We start from the raw sequence: 19,180 nt of genomic DNA on the forward strand, positions 1-19,180 counted from the left end.
TTGATTTATAAAACAAGAATGAAAAACATTCGGTTTCAATGTGAAAACGTATGTCTGTAAATCTGTTAGCATCTAGCACAGTTTTATTTTGCTCACTTTCAGGGTACTTAGATTTTAAAACGTAAATAAATATTTTAAATGTGTTTTTTATTATTTTATTTATGTTTAATTATCATTTTTATTATTTTTGTTCTGTTATTCCTCAACTTTCGTCCGTAAACTACCTTGAACTGCACTACACTGCAGTGTGAAAGGTTTTCACTGATTCACAAAACATAAGCATTTTTTTTATCTGAAACTGTAAAGATAATTTATACAATTTTATTACTGAGACTGAATGTTTATGAAGTATAATGAACTACTGTTGTGGCTTTCAATCAGATTAACGGCTCTCATGAGTGAGGAGTGATTTCTGTTGTCTCGGTTACTAGAAGCCTATCCAAGATAGAACATCCTAACATGTCGCATCTTGTTCTTATTTCATGTTCTTTGTAAGTCAATTTTCATCGCTGTGTTTGCCGGAGGTTGCATTCTAGTAAGCCTACCATGCTAAATGCGTCCAAAACTGAGCCCTGCCCATTTCCTATTAACTCAAGAGACTCTTGGAAATGAAAACTCTGGTGATTATGACATGAACACAGCTGGCAGTTACATCAAAGAGTATTTATAGTATTTACAGTGGAAGTGATGGCTCTGCAGCAGAGCGAGCGTGTTAACTGTGTATGACTCAGTGCTACCTTTTCCATGGAAGTAGTCTCTGTAGTACCTAGCTCCCAGGTCTACATGCTCTATGCTGTACAGTTTCAGTCTTTCCAGTCTCGTAGCCTGCTCTTCAGTGGCCACCTCCACCACTGACATGCTGGCGTTACTCTTCCTCAGCCATCCCCTCCCCCCGTCCCCTCCTCCTCCATCTCCTCCTCGTTCTAATGACGAGCTGAGGAAGCTGATGTTGCGCTCTCCGTGGCCCCCGGTTTCATTGAGGAAGTGTGGGCAGGAGAGGAGAAGTGGACTGGAGCTCTGGGATCCAGCGCCATCTAGAGGGTCCACACCCAGTGAGGGTGTAGTGGAGCCCTGGTCGAGGCTCAGAGTCAGATCCTCGATGCTGGAGTAAATGGGGTCGTTCACACTCGCTGAGGATCTGGAGACTGACAGAGACACTGAGGCAGCTGATGCTCCCGTGGCCGTGTTTCTTCTCTGCGTGACAAAGCCACGCTGAGCCGCTGCCTCGTGGAGGTCAAACAGGATGCTCTGAGCGTCAAAGTGGACAAAGCTTTTTGGACACACCCACGATTTGTAGGAGGAATTGATGGCACCTCGCGTTCCCCTGTCTTCAACAGTCTCTCCTTTCCCTCCATCCAGCTCCCCTCTATTGGAGCTCCGAAGTTTCCGAAACAAAGAGGAGGTGCCCAGCGACGACTCTGTCCCTCCACTTTTCTTCCTCACTCTCTCAGTGCCGTCTTTCCTTCCTGTCTCTCTGTCTTCCCCACCTGTGGGACCAGGTGAAGGCGCTGAGGGGAGAGGTCCGGGTGGCGAGTCTGGAGCACGCAGCAGCTCGCCGAGTTGTATGGGTGCAGAGCTGCGCTGGTCAGGCCTCTCCTGGCGGAACTGGCTGATCATGTCAAAGAAGCTCTGGTCAGGGATGCCTTGGATGTCGATGGAGGAGGTGCTGCCGTATTCCCTGAACCGGTTCCCCAATCCGCCATCTCCTCGAGCCTCCACCTTTATGCAAGAAGAGGAGACAATTTCAGTGTGTGATAACAGCTCAGTGGTTAGAACATCAGCCTTTTACTGCATAATGATTTATGTAATATCAAGCAAGGAGCAGATTTTAGACAGATCTGAAAGCTGTCAATCAAACCAGTCACACAGAGACCTCCTCAACTTAAAAAAATAAATAAAAAGTCAGTGCTTCAATAAAACAAAAATAAAGGCTGAACAATGTCTAGATTTCTTATACTGCAGATTTTATAATTAAGTTACAATTAACAGTTTGGTATACATTATTAAAAAGCCAAGTGAATCCGTAGTACATTTTGGACTGTTAGATGGAAACAGAGAGTAATTTAAAGACCTCACTCTAACGTGCGGTTTCGCTTTTTAGTTTCTGTCAGTTTACTTAAATCCTGGCAACCTGCCAGAACCTACACAGACATATTCTTAAGATGTCTGTATCAGATGTCTAATTTCTTCTGCAGGTGGCCTGAAGGTAAGGGAACAGCCAAAAACATCTGCAACAATCTCATTAGGTTAGCATGTCAACCCATACTAAGCTACAGCTGAAAATAAATAAACCTGCACAATAACAACATCATGAATTCACAATGTAAAACTGCACTTCATTAATCACATTAAAGTAAAGCAGGACAGGATTTTAAAACCGCAGATATGTGATTTCAGCATAGCTTGAAAAGTTAATACCATTAAATCCACCTGTCAAAGCTTGATAAACTATTTGTTTAAATGTTAATGGAAGATCATCTGTAACCGCAGAAACGTGCCACAGCATCTGTGATAACGGAAAGGAGTTTAGACTAAACATGCAGTAACAACATTTTAAGTTTTTTAATTTTTCTTGGACAGTGTAAATATGTCCTGTACACAGAGCAGATTGCAGCGCTGTATCACCTGCATTCAGTCGCCGGTGTTTGCGGATGCCAATCATTGTGTAGTCATGCATTGTAAAGTCGGTTTGTTTGAGTCATTTAACTCAAACTGGACTACTGCTAAAAGGAAAACAATTAATCCAGTTAGGACCTAAACGTGTAAAAGAGACACTAGAGGAAGATTTCACACTGACCTCATTTTCATCTTGTTCGCTCAACGTCACTTCACTGTTGGAGCGCTTTCTCAAAGGAGGGAACACTCTGAGGCTGAAAGGAGAACTTCTCTCACCGCCAAACTCTCCTCCTACCTCCTTGGACCTCCGCCGGGGCAACCTGGCGACTCCTCCCCGCACCAGCCTGAAGTCAGACAAAACTGACGAAACTGAACTGTCATCGCCATAGTGATTGCCGCCAATCTGCCCATTCTCGAGCAGTGACTCCCGGGACTGAGCACGGCGTGGAGGCCATTCTGCGATCCGTGCACGGACACCCATTTTGGGCACAGAGATGCGTGGTTGGATGGCCGGGTCAGAGGGACCTAGCACCGGGTGCCCATTAGGGGTGTGACGAAATGGATTGTGCTGGGGCAACCCTCCTCCGCCTCCATCGAGAAGGTCTGAGGAGGTGCAAGTTACCCCTCTGTCTCTGTAGCTATTCATGACACCCCAGGAGAGCTCAGGGCAGGGGGGCAGGGGGCTGGCATCCCATATCGGGAGGGGTGCTGGGGAAGAGGGAGCGGAGGGGCCCCACACGCACTCTGCTGATGGTGTTACGACCTCCAGCTCCCAAAAACATTGCTTTTAACGGGGAGGGTGGGAAAGACTTCACTGGTCCATCCAATCTGGAACCAGGCCGTTCTCCTCCTCGTCTTCTTCTTGTGCTTCTTCTTGGATGATGTCTGATGCAGATCTGAGAGGAGAAACAACAACAGGCAGACAATCAGGAAAAATATTAAGACAAAGACAAATTTGCCTTAAAATACACAGAGATTTTTAAATCATAAAGCCTGTGTGACCCATATTTCTTCCACAGAGCCAAAACTCAGAATCACTAAACTGTAAAACAACGTAGGACTGATAAGCCAGAGTGAGAGAGAAAATAAGGTGAGGGGATATGACAGAGGATTTCTCCCATCCAGGCTAATCTTCAGGAGGCTGACAAGGGATATTATTATCACATGTGGCGTGCACACACAGAAAGCCGCACACCCACAGGACACGAAGGCTGCAGCCGCTCTGCTGCAGATTAAAACCTCAGAAACACTCTAGCTAATTTTATCAGACAAGAAAGTAATACAAATCCAAACAGGGAGAGTGCACAGACAGTTTAAATACACTGAAGCATTTTCCCACTGCACAGGTTACAGCAGGGCTCAAAAATGATCTTTGAGGGAGGGGGCGACTGCACACATAAACACAAAAGTCTATGCATTCTTTTCTTATTCTGGGCCATTTGATGATTGTTTTGTATTTTAAGCATGAATAAATGAAACTCCAACATTTTTTTATATACCTAAAAAAACAAAAGCGTGCTATATTTAGGGCCCGAGCACCGAGAGTGCGAAGGCCCTATTGTATCTGCTCTGTTTATTATTATTATTATTATTATTATTATTATTATTATTATTATTATTATTATTATTTTTTCATTGAAATGAATTGCCTTTTTGAGGGCTTTAACATGCTCAAAAACTCATGAAATTTTGCACACATGCCAGGTCTGGTGAAAAATTTTGTATTTTAATGGTTTTATATATGAGCACTGGGAAATGGCTCTGTAGCGCCACCTATGCGTTGTTAAATGCAGCCCCACGAACACATCTTTTGAGCTACATGTATGAAATTTGGCACACATGTGTGTCATGCCAAGACGAACAAAAAGTCAATGGGACCATTGACGCAGACCCAACAGGAAGTCCGCCATTTCAAGTGAAGGTGACATTTTGGCTCCAATTTTGCCATTTCCATGCCTCGAACTTTTTCGAACTCCTCCTTGGGATTTTGTCATAGAAACTTCATATTTGGACAGTGCCAACTACACACCTGGGCCATGTTAAATTGCGGAGCTTTGAGTTTTTATGATACGGTGAGGACGTGGCGCCACGGCGAATTTCGATGACTCGCCATGAAAATCTTATTGTCTCTCATTCCCTCATACATTGTCCGACATGGACCAAAGAGCACACATATGATAAGGCTCCACCCCTGAACATATTTCAACTGCCATATTTGACATCAGGGAGAGCGCCACCTAGTGGAAGCAGGAAATGTCATGTTTTACACTTTGGGGTACAGTATTGTGATCGGTGACATCTGCAGCCTCAAATTTCTCCAGGAAAGCCTTAAGGAGTTGGTCTTGGGTTACAGTGAAAACTGTGAGTTTTCGCGAGAGGGTGTGAGCCCTGCAGCATGGCGAACTTTGATGTCTCGCCATAAAGAAACAAATTAGTATAACTCAATGAAATCCAGTATGATCAGTACCAGATTTTACAGGGATGATGTCAGACCCGCCCTGAACAGATTGATATGCCCATTGTCAGGAATACGTAGAGCGCCACCTAGTGGCACCAGGAAATGTCATGTCTTTCATTTTGTTGTACTGATTTTCACAGGTTCATCGTGGCCACCTCAAAAGCGGTGAATATCACCATCAGTCCCTCTTGATGCTTCAGTGAGAAAATTGTGACTATAAACTGAACGGCGCACCCTGGTGGCAACGCAGTTCACCATGAAAGATGAAGTGGCTTTTGAGGGGCTTGAAAAGTTTAAAAGTCTTGAAATTTGGCGCACACCTCTAATGTGATGAGGGATTTCTTTTATATGTTCATTTTCCTTGAACAGCGCAAAAAGGCTCCCACAGCGCCCCTACAAAATTTCAAAACAACAGCCCCTGCTCTGTGTTTTATGTATGAGTTTGAAACCTGGCAAGCTTATTGGAGATATCAAGATGTACAAAAAGTCTCTTGGAGCAATATCCCAAATCCAACAGGAAGTCAGCCATTTTAAAATTAATGTGTAAATTTGGTGACATTTTCCCTCTTTTCAGGCCTCATACTTTGACGAACTCCTCCAAGGGATTTCATTAGATTTACGCGATCTCCAGTGTGTGGAATCTAAAGACCTTTGTGATGTTAAATTGCGAAGCTTTTACGTTCAGGGAAACGGGTGGTCATGGCGGCACGTGGAGTTTCAATCCCTCGCCAAAAGCAGTAACCTGCTGTCGCTCAAAAACACAATGTCCAATCTCTCCCAAAGGTCGCAGGCGTGATGAGACTCGAGCTCGGAAATGTTTGTTATGCCATTTGTCAGTAATGGTTAGAGCGCCACCTAGTGGGACGACTATAATAATGGTTGAATGAGATGAAATTTTAGCTGGTGGTTAAATGCATGAATTCCATCAATGTGACATCAGATCGGAAGCGCTGGTTTTAGGTGTTGGGCTTGGCTCGATGCGCCGGGGGTGCGAGGGCCCTCATATCGCTGCTTGCAGCTTTAATTGTGTTTGCTGTTATGTGGGCTCACGGCTGTGACAGTCACAAAGAAGTTACTCTGTTTCTACTCTTTCCGCAGAGCGACACTAAACAAACAACTTTGTGTGGTTCATAGTTTTTCGAAGAGAGAGAAAGAGAAAGCAAAAGAACACTTTAGCCAAAAGGGTGAGGTTTGGTAAAGTAGATATCAAGAGTCAAGAAAGTGGGTGGAGGAGACTGGAGCACTGCTTGGTGAACCACAACAGTATGTTTTAACATAACACTCACACAGCACCAAGTCTTAAAAATGAACTGGCCTTATAAAGACTTCTGTTTTCTCTCTTCTGAGGTTTTATGGTTACATGTTCATCGAACAGGTACAGGAATACGGTCACCTCCAGCTTACTCTGTCAACCTGAAGACTGGACTATTCTGATCTTCGGTCATCGTGAGTGCAGACAATAGACTGAAGTTGTGGTTGCGTGTTTTTGGTTTTGATTTCGTTGGTACTTCAGGGTGACCGGCAGGGAATTTATTATTTTTTTTCATTATGTGGTTATGACTCGACTGCGTGACAGCAAGAAATGATAATGTGCTGGCATGGTGGTCCATATGCAAATGTAAAGAGAGACCCAGTAAGGGATCTTGGCAGTACAGCTCTGCGGTGAAAAATGTTGGGACGCTGCATAAAAAGTTAATGAAATCAGAATGTCATAATCTTCAAAATCATTTAAAACCTCACATTTAACTGAAAACTGACTCTGAAATTTTACTGAGAATTAAACCAAACCCATAGTCATTTGACTATTGCCCTGGAACCAGGAGGGCAATAGTCAAATGACATGCTTTGGATCTTTCTTTCTAAACACAAACCTGATAAACCTTCACTGTGAGTGACGAACAGTTAAAAGGTTCACTTTAGTGCTTTGAAGAACATTTACTTTACATTCACTTACATTTAAGTAACTACAGCATAGCATATTAGTATTGAAGAGACTGATGTGGATTTATGATGTTGTTTGTGCTCATTTGACCAGCTCTCGCTATGCTGTGAGAGGGATTGTGGGAATTCAACCAATGCAGAGGCTACAAACAAAACTTTGCCCTGGGTAGAATACTGATTGGTTGCAAAGAAAGGGAGTGACAGCAGAGTTCAGCATGAAGGCAAAGAGGCACAAACAGTGGCTGCAGTGGGCAGTTTCAGTCTCATCTTTCTACAGGACGTTCTTCTGTCTGACTTCTATCTTGTCTGCAGCATGTACTGTCAGAGCCATGAAAACCAGAAAACCGGCCTGCATTGACACTGGCAGAACACTAGTGTGAGCATAGCACAATGAGCAAGCTAGATACAATTACAGCCTGTTACATTTAGCTTCACAGAGGTATTGTCCTTGTGCTGTCAAGACAATCCCACTTTCTTTGGATTTTTTTCAGCTGTTTTTTCTGATAACCTGCAGCTATCAGAACATTTTGTAGCCAAACCACTGCTTACCCTGGACAAAAAATGCACATATTTAACAGCTATTTTGAATGACACAGAAACCACTGGTTCTGGAAAATATTTTAAGAGCTGCAGATACCAACAGGAAATTTAGCAAGTGTGAAAATGTGATAATAGCAGTCTCAGTGGGGGGTTACTTATTATTAATAAGAGATTGAGCTTAATGTCTGAAATGTAAATGTGCTTAATTCTCTATGCTGCAGTCAGACCACTAGCATTTCTCTCTTTCCTTTATCATTCTCAGGTTTCTGTTTAATCTCAGTCTCTATTTAGGTCTCCATTGTCAGGTTAAAGCTCTTATCTATATAAGTCTCCTCACAGTGAATAAGCTCATCATCTGCATATATACCTTTATAAAATATGCCCATAAAGTTCCACTGCTCACCATATAATTTTTTGTACTGCTTTTGAGTTCCAAATTACTCTGCTGTTATACTTAACTTTCACAAAATCCTAGGGTTTCATGTCCCCACTTCCATCATATATGCCACTCATCTGTCACCTGTATCTTGCACTACATTCAACTGTATGTGTCATCACATGGTGCTTTCACCTCACTTTCATCAACTGTCCAACTCATGGTCATGGTTAATCAGAGAGGAACAGTACAATTTTAGAGCTTTAAAAAATGTAATATGATTCAAACACCAGCAGGAACACACACTCAAACAACGAACCACTGCATAATTACATCCAGCATTAAAATTTAAGTAGTGACACACTACACTGTTGCACACGGAGCTGCAAGGGAAGCTCCAGAAAGACAGGAGTTAAACATTTGAGTATTTCCAGTGAGAACGAGCAGAAAATGTGCTCTCTCCAGCTACACGTGTCTTTGTGAACTCTACAAATGTCGACTCCTGGTGTGGCTATCTCTGTACAAAGTCCAATTTGCATAACGTTGAGCTTTCCATTGTGTAAAGGCAGCTCACAGTGGTCCCAGTGTCTTTTATGATACACAATGGCTTTTATGAGTGCTAGCTGAATTCCTTTTTGGCATTAAGACCGCATTACTCATACACAACACACACACATGGGCAACATCAACAAAACTCATTCACGGCAAACAGAATCTCCCTATCGTCATACAGCCGCGCGGATGTATCATGTCTTTGTTTTTAGGTAACCGCAGTCACTTCCGGGCCAAAGACGCCTGCTCTGATCATGCTTTCTGACAGAGTCCTTCCTCTTTCAGAGGGCTGTCCTGTGATCCACTGAGGCCCAATCGCAGATTATCCGCCCCAGCTGCCGGAGCGGTAGAATGGCTTCATTATATGTCTGAGGTGCCTGATGAGAGAAGCAATGCAGAGAGTGTGGTCTTCTTTATCAGTGACCTTTGCCAGAACACAGCTCCTTAGTGAGAAACACATCTGATTAAAGCTGTTCTCACACATAAACTCCGGAAAACACCGGGTGAATCAGGTCGTGACATTTTCTGAAGTTGTCCTTTCTCACATTTACAAGGAGATGGTTCAGATCAGCCGTATTCTCATTACCAGGAGCTCCCAGAGTAGCGTTCAGGACACGGGGCAGCCAATTGCTAGCAATGGCAATTTCATATCAGTGTAAATCAGTGTTGTCGGATATCACACAGACTGTTTACTAGAGAGGTGGGATTGGAGTCTGAAAAGTGAAGCCAACATCATAGTGACTTAAACCTGCGTTCTTTCTAATGTGGATGCCAAATAACATCCAATCCTATAGAAGCTCTTGGTGCTCGGTGTTTATTGGTGTGTTTTCTTGGTTTATTGGTGTTTATTGTATAGGCAAGGTGTACTTTATTAATTTAGTTACTGGTATTTTAGGCCTTTGGCAGATAGGATAATGTGGACAAACAGAAAAGTAGAGAGACGTGTAGTTAGTTCAAGGTCTGGGGCAGAGTGAACCCCAGGCTGCTGCAGTAAGGACTTCAGCCTTTGAGGTGCCCCTCTGTGAGGTAATGCAGTGCATATGTGATCTACAGCCATGCTACAGGCACTGTGTGGCAATACTTGGTCACAGATGTGCTACTAACATGCTGTTGGTTAGCATGTTTGATGTTTAAACACTGTAAATCTGCGAGAGTACTAACAGCTGCCAATGAGCTGTAAGCAAAAGTAGAGCTGAGGCTGATGGTAATGTCGTTAGTTTTCTTAAATGCAAACTCTCAGGACGACGAATTCTCAACTCGAGGTCCCAGTTTTTCTTAAGTAAATGGTACTGAGACAAAACAAATGGTGTTGCTGTGTGAGGAAGAAACATCCCCATCACAAAGATTCACTTTCACCTCATGCATAAGTAATTAGCAGTAAGGAGCTAATATATTGTATGCCTGATGGTGGGAATCTTGAGAACCAGTTGTATTTAAAGTAAGAGAGTATTTTTAAAGCAAATCAACATAAAAAATTGATCATTGACTGCAAACAAACAGGCAAAAAAAAGGAGACACACATGGGAGGAAAAAAAAAAAAAAAAAAAAGAAAGAAAAAGACTTAATCTCCCTCCTCTTCAGTGAGACGAGGGCAGAGACATCCAGCACAGTCTCTGGCACCGACTTCAGAAGATAAAAAGCAGACATTTAATGCTTTTTAATTACTCACATACAGTAATTAGTTAGCTCAGGGATGTACCTCCCCTGTTCTGGCTCTCCCATTCACGCTCTCTCGCGCGCGCGCGCTCTGCTCACCCACTCCGGCTTGCTCAGCATGATGCAGGCTTGGATCGTGCACCGCAAACACACATCGAGGCTGGTAATTATACTGCTTAGATGGTAGTAATGACAGAGCTCGCAGAGGAGTGCAGCTTCCAGTGGAATGAGTGCAATCACTCTGGAGGAGGAGGTGCTGCTCACTGGTATGTCAAAGCAATGCAGGCAGACCTGAGATCAGAGTGAAATGTGACCGATAAGGAGGGATGAACCAGACGTATGCTGGCAACAAGAACAAAGACGAAGGGGCTTCTGATGATATAATAACAACAGATAACTCGCCAAAAGACCAAAACAAACTCTCTGGATATAAAACATCTGCAACACTTACAAACAGTGCAAACAACACTAGAGTGTGAGCTACATCATGGGCTGGTTTGACAAACAGATGGTGAAATGTATGACTGGCAGACAGGAGCAGAGTACAACATCTGGCATTCATGCCACCATGACTGCAAGAGAACAGGTCAGGCAAGAAGATGCCAGGTCTCGACTGACCCCAGGTTAGTCATTATTAACCTGATATGATATAGAAGTTAAACAAAACATCTACAGCTGATCTGAGACAGTTTGACAGCCCTAATTTCCCCTTTAAGGTCTAAATCTTTGACCTTGGAAAATTTCAAAACAGTTAAAAAAAATAAATAAAATCAAGCACAAAAACATGATACAAACATCTTTGTTAATTACTGGTCCTTCACTATCACATAACCTGCTTTCAGATAAGAAAATAAGGTGCAGTCACATATGGACAAGAGGAATGATTCATCAGTAACTCGTACATATTAAGACAGAGATTGAGGAGATTTCTGCACACTGTCTTCTTTCCTACAGCACCATTTATCAACTTATAACGTTTGAGTGTGTTCAACCTGAAGCGACTGAGTCATTGAAAAGAGGTGGTGACAGAGAACGTAAGCTTCTTCAAAGGGAGGCGTATTTATATATCATTTACAAACTTTGTATCCTGGTGGACTAAATGAGGAACCGTCGTCGTCTGGGTTTGTTTTTGTCTGTGAATGTGTTTCAGACAGTGTTAATGGTGTCTGTTGGTTTGTACAGGTTTCGATGATCTGTACATGTGGGTGGAGTTGCACATTGATGTATTGTTGATTGTTGCCACCTTTGCCTTGTGTTTTACATGACTATTAGAAACACAGAGAGAAGGCTTGTCATTTTCTTCTTACTGCCTTGTAATAGCAAATACTTTATATGTGTAAGTATGAGAGCTGAAGTTCTCATTCATAAGCTGACACTTACATGGCTGAGCACCCATTAAATGGTTTATTTGGAGTTGAGCATGTTGGTTTTCTTGTTTGAAAAAGTATGAAGTGAAACTAAACTGAATGAATTTTTTGATGTAGGGTGTGTTGATGCTGACCCGATTTTACTGACCTTTACTTCATTAAAAATTCAACTATGATCTTTTTTCTTTAATAATTAATGACTGACAAAAAATTCTAGGGTGTTTGGTGTGAACATGTTTCAGCTCTGAGAGGAGAAGAAGAAGCATGGCCTAAAAGGCAGTCAGAGGATGAATAGAGGGGCTGCACTATAAGATAAACAGGCATTAATTTTGTCATGCAAAGCAACTCTTACAGAGTCCAAGAATAAAAATGGAGCTGGATAAAGACATAATACATCCACTTTAACGGTGGCTTTGGTCAAAAATAACAAGCCAATGGTAAATGGTAAACTCTTCAATAAAAAGAAATCCTCAGTGGATTTCAGAAAGGTCAGTGCCTTTAAAAGGGAGTGAGTGTGTGTTCAGTGGACCGGATGGCTCTCTGCAGTGGAGGAGTCAGGAGGAGGCTACAGGATGTCTGCAGGTGTCTGCCTGCACCTCCCTGATGAGACTGAAGAGGCAACCTGTTTTCCCTCCGCAACAACAGATTTGATAACCAAATTTGATGTTGGCATACGTGGCAAATGGAGGCTCTGCTTCTGACAAGGCAGCACTGTCAAAAACCAGCTGTTAAAGATCCACATTTTCCTACAACAGGAAACATCCTCTAAGAAATAAATGCAAATCCAGCCTTGTTGCTCTAATATTATCCCAACAGACCGGACCCCATGACCTATTCCAAATTAGACCTATTCTTTACAGAGAAATCACATTCTTAATGTGAACCAGGAAACACCAAACAACAACAATACTTTCCAGGAAACACTTTAAACAACACTAACATTGCAGCACACCAGGCTGGAAGGAAGCACACAATGAATACCTCTGACTCCGGTCTGTGTTGGGCTCATAGGTCCGTTTGAGTTATCTGTAGGAGACATCTCTGTCTTACACTGAACTTTACTAAGCTGCAGCTCTTTCCTCTCCACTCACTTTCCTCCCCAGCCTTTTCCTCAAGTCTCTCCTGACCCCACTGTCATTGTCGCCATTGATTTCCATCTACTTTGCTTTTGCTGAATCCCGCTGATGTCGCCAACGTCACTTCCATCTGCCTGTCTGTCCGTCAGGCTGCTGTCCCACGACACTGAAGCAGCTCGTGAGGGCGAGGAGGAAGAGAAGCAGAAAGACCGGGGGTTGGGGTGAAAAGAGCTAGATTCATTTAGTGCGCACACGCACACACACACACACACACACACACACACACACACACACACACACACAAAAAGGCACTGACGTAATGAGTCTAATGATTTGCATCCAGTTGGAAGATCACAAATTGCAGCCCACACCGCGATTCATCATTCACTGGTTTATCTGTGGTAGTGGTGAGAAAACGCGGCCGAACAGAAAGCTGAAGGGATTGTGCAAAAATCACAGAAGGGAGGTCAAGATGATTATGAAAGTATTCACATATTGCATCACTTGATGTTTCAATTTCCACTGCTGCAGAAAAATTTCTACGAAACAGCACCAGCTCATTTCCACACAGAACATGTCATTTCCCCTTTCTCTCAGTGGTCAACATGCCAGGAGCTGATGATGACGATGATGATGATGATGATGATTCAGTGAACTGTTAAAGGGCATTTCAGGAAAAGTCCCTGCAGGAAAAGGGTCATGAACCTCAGATGCCAAGTGGAACGACCACAGCCTTTCTTAGCAGAAGCAGCTGACCTAACTGCTGTACTGAAAAATACACGCACACTGTACCATAGTCTTTGCTTCTACATGTAGTTTCATGCAAAAAATCTGCCACGTAATCAACAGTTCTGAAAAAACACGTCATTTGATTTAGTCAGTTTGGGCTCTAAAACATTTTCTGTTCGCCTTAGGTTGCGCACTTGATTGATGATGATCACTGATTAATCAAGAATAAAGACTTAGCTGTAGCCCTGGCACTTATCACTTTTCTGGGAAATGTTAGATTCATTTAATTTATTTAACTAAATGTGTGAAAAATCCAGATTCTTAATCACACTGAAGATAAGATTATTTCAGATTTATTCACAGTGAGGCAACACATTCACAGATATTAACAGGATAGCTACAGCATCCATTAGAGATGGTGAGAATGTCCGTCTCCTGTAAGAACAATTATGAGGCGGTTTCATGTGCAACACAGAACCGAGCGCAGGCAAATAGTTGTGGGCACACTTAGCACACACACGCACACACACACATATCCTAACTTATTTACGTTTCTTTCCATCAAAATGTCACTAATAATATTTCTCTTGATGAATCTACTGCACTTTTCTAACTATTTAATGTTGTTTATGCTGTGTAAGAAGATCTGATATATGTGTAAATTGCAGCAGGATGAAAAGTACATGTCAAGACTCTAGTATATATTTTAAGAATAAATTATAGTCTGAGCAGTAACAAAATTGAATTTATGATAGAAAAGGCTTTGTGGGTGAATGCAGACAGCTCGGAGACAAATCAAAATGCTTCCTGAAGCTAACAAAACAAAAGAGCTATAAATCAGATTCACACATTCATGACAACAACCAGAGTGAAACAGAGCAAAGCAGCTGTTACAGAAACCAGAGAGACTGCTATGGGACACTTCAGAGTGTTTTCTGACAATGGCTGCTTGTGTAGCCCTCTTTTATGCAAGCAGAGTACATATCAAGTGACCTTCTTTCCATTATCAGTACAAAATGCAGATGAGGAAGTGCTTTATCTCCTAGAGAGCAGTGCAGCGCTGACAGCTCCCACCTACACTGCAGAAAAATATTGAGATTATCAAGACAATTAGCCTCTGATCGAGTCTTTAAATCTCACTTCGCTTATACCCAAGCACTATGTTCAAACTCAACAATGGCTCCACAACTGACACAAACATTCACTGACACTAAACTGTGTCAGATAGCTCACACAAAGCATTCTTACATACGTTTGGTTTAAAATCAGCCTTTCAACTCGAAGTTCAGCTCAAGAATCAACATTATAAAAAATGAATTACCCATGCAGATACCCATCACCATACATGCTAACTTTACCTTTTCTGCCCTCAGCTATGCAGGCGAAGCTTGTGGTGACGTCTGATGTCACTGTGTAGGCAGAGGCGGCCCGGTTTTTCACTCTGTAGAGACAAGGCACAAACATCTTATTAAAAAATGATACCAACTTCTTTTCGGTGTTACATAATTGTAAAGTTTCTTTTAGAATGCCAAACAGGTGAGCATAACTTGTAGAATAAAATGTGGCACGATGTTTTCAGCTTTTTGCCTGTCATATAATCTGTGTGTGGTACTGATAATGTGTGTATGTGTAGCTGTAATCAGTTCCACGCTCATCAGAGCATTCACACAGACATCGTCCATTGTTTGTGAGGAGTACGAACAAAGAGGCTCGGGGCGGTCTATCTGCATTGTAAACAAGCCAGCAGACTCCACAACCAGTCGTTATGGTACAATAAAAAAAAAATTACTTAAAGTGAAACCATTGTTTAATGAACCCATGTTTGTAATTGAGTTCTTGGATAGAGGAGGGGAAATTATGTTGGGTGATTGTTTTGCAGAAAAGCACAGCGCAGTTTGTGATTTTTTTCCCCCACATATAATCAGATTTATACAACTAAATGGAAAAATATCCCCAAGTACAGAGCCTTGCATCAGGGATACAACACGGAGGAGTGAGGAAAAAAAGAAAACTAAGACAATATATCAGCTGTATTTGCATGCTAATGAAATACTTGCTTTTATTGGACATATGCGTCCCATGGAAGAGTTTCTTTTTTCTTTTTAGTTAAGTTTGCACTTTCAATCTTGAAGCAACTTACTGCTTGGCTTTGTCAAGAGGAAGAGGGGTCAAGTCTCCACTTCTTTTAGTGTTTTAATGATTAATTTTGGCTTAAAGCTGAAAAGTATATAATTCAGATTTTTACAGTTATCACTGAACTATAACATTTTGTGATATATGTCTCAGTCACACAGGCCTGGAGACTGGTCAGTGACACGCTTGCTGGAGGTTGCTGGCTGCAAATATGGTGCCGCTCCCAAACCCTCCTTGTGTCTGCTTTGGTTGATAGTAGACTGCCTCGGTCACCTGGTGGAAGGCACCAACTTGCCTGCAAACACTCACCACTATCTGCTCCCTCAGCAGTAGTGAAACTGAAAGCGTGTAGCATAAACCAGAAGCAAAGATTCTGAAGTAAAAGTGGTATCTCACCAGTGAAACCAACATGGTTCAAAAGTTTTAAAGCTACTTTATCGTTCAGTGTTTGCAGACAGGTCAGTCTCATTCACTGCGGCAAACTGCTAGAGACCAAAGCAATCACAATGAGGTTTCAGGTGCAGCACCAACCGATTTCACCTAGTGACTGCCAGCAACCATAATGCAGTCTTCAAAGAAGTTTGTATACACACAAGCAAGCCGGTATGCAAATACATTTAAAAGCATCATTTAAAGTAGGCTTTGCAAAATTCTTCCTGGAAAAAGTTCCTGACCTGCACAGAGCCGTAAAGAGAAACAAACACACGTGCTCCCTGACTTGATTAACCTCACAATCCACCTCCATCCTTAACCTCTGTCTTAAACATAGATGGAGAAACAGAAGATGAGTGGAGGCAAAGTGAAGGAGCTTAGTGCTCTGTGATTAGAGGCTAAACAATGAGAAGGAGGGCCCTTGAAGTAGGACATAAAGATAGGGGAGAAGGGGGGCCAGAGAAGCAGCAGACATAATGTCCTGAGGGGCAGGCCCATTACTGTCTGGCAAATACAGTTCTGATCAATAATGATCAATCAGAGTCCACTTATCCTGCCGCACAAAGCATAATCACACTGTTTTTGGCAGTGGGGGAGAGCAGGGTCAGTGATTGCATGAGCATCTATTTTACTACAGCAGTGAGGGTCCTTAAAGCTAGCAGCGTCAGCACAGATTTAAGGCTCAGGCTCCACTCCACTGCACTGAAAATGAAATTAAACTCAAAGTGAAAACTTCCCAACCATGGAAGACTTTGCACCGCAGACCCCTGAAAGTAATTACACCTGCCTGTCAGTGTAAGACACTGTACACACACACACCCGCGCGTGCACCCTCCCTCTCTCTCTCTCTGAAGGACACATTATAGCAGTAAAATCAAGAAAACACTCTCCCTAACATCTATGCAGAAGCATAGAATGAAAACTAGCTCTATGTTTACTCAGTACGCCTACACGTACACAACTATTCACATCAATTTTATTCACAACTTGAAAAAAAGCAGATTTATTAACCTTTTAATTTCCATTTCTAACTTAAAAAATACATCCATGTGAAATAAACAAAGGAGTGAATATTTGGAAAACTTAAAGACAACAAAAGAGCATCATCTTCATCATCTGACAAAGTCGCACTGTCGTCAAAATGTTTCAGGGAACAGTGTTAACGCTTTATTCGTTTTTCAAAAGTAATGTCACTTTTTCCTGCATTAAATTACATGAAATTTTATGTAATGTTTGAGGAAAGGTGCAAAACATATGAGCTGCACCACATCGCATCACAGCAGGGAAACAAATATGATGACATTGCTGCATCAAGACCCAACCACTGTGGGGGCTTTGTTAAACTTTCTTTGTTAAACCAGACTTTCTGCTTCAGGCTCTGTACATGCTCACATGGAAGGGAGCATTTAATGCTTTCTTGTTACACAGTAAATGGGCCTATTGAGAGCGGCATAGTACAGTCAGAGACATTATCAGAGGACAAGTAGCAGGGACCTACACAAACACAAACACACATTTCGACTGTCACTTATTTCTAACACACTTTAAAAATAGTACATAAAAAAACCCATTCATGTCTAAAACTTTTCCACAGCTTAATGAAGCAAACATGGGAATCGCACACGCCCATTCGTAGTGCAGTCCTCTTATAAACCACCTGCATGCCACAAAACACGTTAGTGAAAGGAGATGGCTCTGCTGCATTGTGTGGTCCAGTGGTCCTGATGAATGGCTGTGTCACAGTAGAGCACGCTGCCGTAGAAGTTCAGAAAATCCAATGAATACCATGGATGAAGACAAATGACCTCGGTGGCCCCCACAAGCACCACATGTTCACACCACTGACCCTTCACATGCAGCAGAGAGCAGAGCTGAGCTAAGAGCAGGTGTTCACATGTGCCTGTTGACCGAGGCTTTAGTTTTGCATATCTGCACGAACAGCAGTGGAGTCACTGTCTGCTGCTGTGATTGCTGTAAAGCTATCACAGCAGCTATAAAGAAATAAATTCTGCTACAGCCGTTTCAGAGAAGAACAAGAAATTTTACCTGCAGAAGATGTGCAGCAACCACTGATGGCATTAAAAGAGTGTGTGTGTGTGTGTGTGTGTGTGTGTGTGTGTGTGTGTGTGTGTGTGTGTGTGTGTGTGTGTGTGTGTGTGTGTGTGTGTGTGTGTGTGTGTGTGTGTGTGTGTGTGTAAGCCTGCACCATCATTAGTATTATGTTGTGATTAAGATGGGATTAACACTGATGCAATTTTGCTGTGTCAGTGTTCCTTCAGAGTTAAGCCTACTGATGTTTTTACTGACAGTGTAACATCATCAGTGTCTGTGCACATTGCTGCTCTTTTTCCACACCTGTGCATTGGATAATGTACATAAAATTTTCCCCACACTAACCTCTCACTGCAGAAATTAACAGATTACCTAAAAACACCCAATATAAAATAACTTACATTTATAAGGTAAAATCAAGTTTTTTGTTAAAGCATAAAGATATTAATTTCTTTTTTGTATCCTACTGGTTTCTTTAATTAATTGATGTGTTTCACATGCATTTTTCCTTATGGCGATAAATATTATTTGAAAGTATGTAACTGGATGTAATTCAACATTTCTGGTGGTTTAATGCCACTTTGAGGAAGCATTGAAGGAATTATTTAGCTTTCCTATTATTTAGCTTAGCTAAATAATAGGAAATAATTTTTAGGCTTTTAGGCTTTTCCCAGTCACTGCCATCATCTCCATTGCTCATACACTGTAAAATATCTAGATCTTTACAGGATCCAAATCTTCCTGAATGTACTCTTATTCGGCTTCCAGAATATTGTGTGTACGTTTACATGTTTACATATCAAACAGGAGCCTGAAATGTGTAATGAGCTCACATGTTTCAGGATAGGGAGGCCCCCTACAGAGAGGGTGGACAGCCCCATTCACACTCCAATGCTTGGGAGGGGGAGACATGGCAGCTTCCCTTTTACATCTCTGTTCCCATGCATGACCCCTCTTGTCTTCCTCCGCTTTAATTAATTCACATTAAAATGAAGCCGTGGGTGGGAAAAAAAAGCCCGGTTTGCTTCCTTCCTCTATGTGTCACACGATAATGATGCATGGCTCTGTCCCGCTGTCTTAAAAAGATATCACTGCATACGACAAATACATGAGGGTGAGAGCTGGGCTGATCAATCAGCATTTAATCAATACGAATCTGAGACTGATGAGCCTCCCATTCAAATGTACCCATATGTATTTGCAGTGTAAGCGTGCTCAGTTTGCATTATTTGACACAAGCAGGGTATGACTC

At 42.2% G+C, this 19,180-nt stretch overlaps 1 protein-coding gene across 3 annotated transcripts in view; it reads right to left on the reverse strand.

The window, feature by feature from the left end:
• sipa1l3 (signal-induced proliferation-associated 1 like 3) overlaps nt 1–19,180 on the reverse strand; it is an 83,623-nt gene that overhangs the window by 24,721 nt on the left and 39,722 nt on the right. For 2 of the 3 annotated variants that reach the window (XM_031743925.2, XM_039622712.1), the window contains 3 exons: nt 14,670–14,752; nt 2,798–3,512; nt 738–1,719 (listed from right to left, as the gene is read on the reverse strand). In XM_031743925.2, the coding sequence (XP_031599785.1) occupies nt 738–1,719; nt 2,798–3,262 (1,447 nt within the window). In that variant the 5' untranslated portion in view covers nt 3,263–3,512; nt 14,670–14,752. Of the gene's footprint in view, nt 1–737; nt 1,720–2,797; nt 3,513–12,597; nt 12,696–14,669; nt 14,753–19,180 lie in introns of those variants that run through there. The other variant, XM_031743926.2, reaches the window with a different exon arrangement.

The sequence above is a fragment of the Oreochromis aureus genome, linkage group 14 (genome assembly GCF_013358895.1).
Source record: "Oreochromis aureus strain Israel breed Guangdong linkage group 14, ZZ_aureus, whole genome shotgun sequence".
In the NCBI taxonomy this organism is placed as follows: domain Eukaryota; kingdom Metazoa; phylum Chordata; class Actinopteri; order Cichliformes; family Cichlidae; genus Oreochromis; species Oreochromis aureus.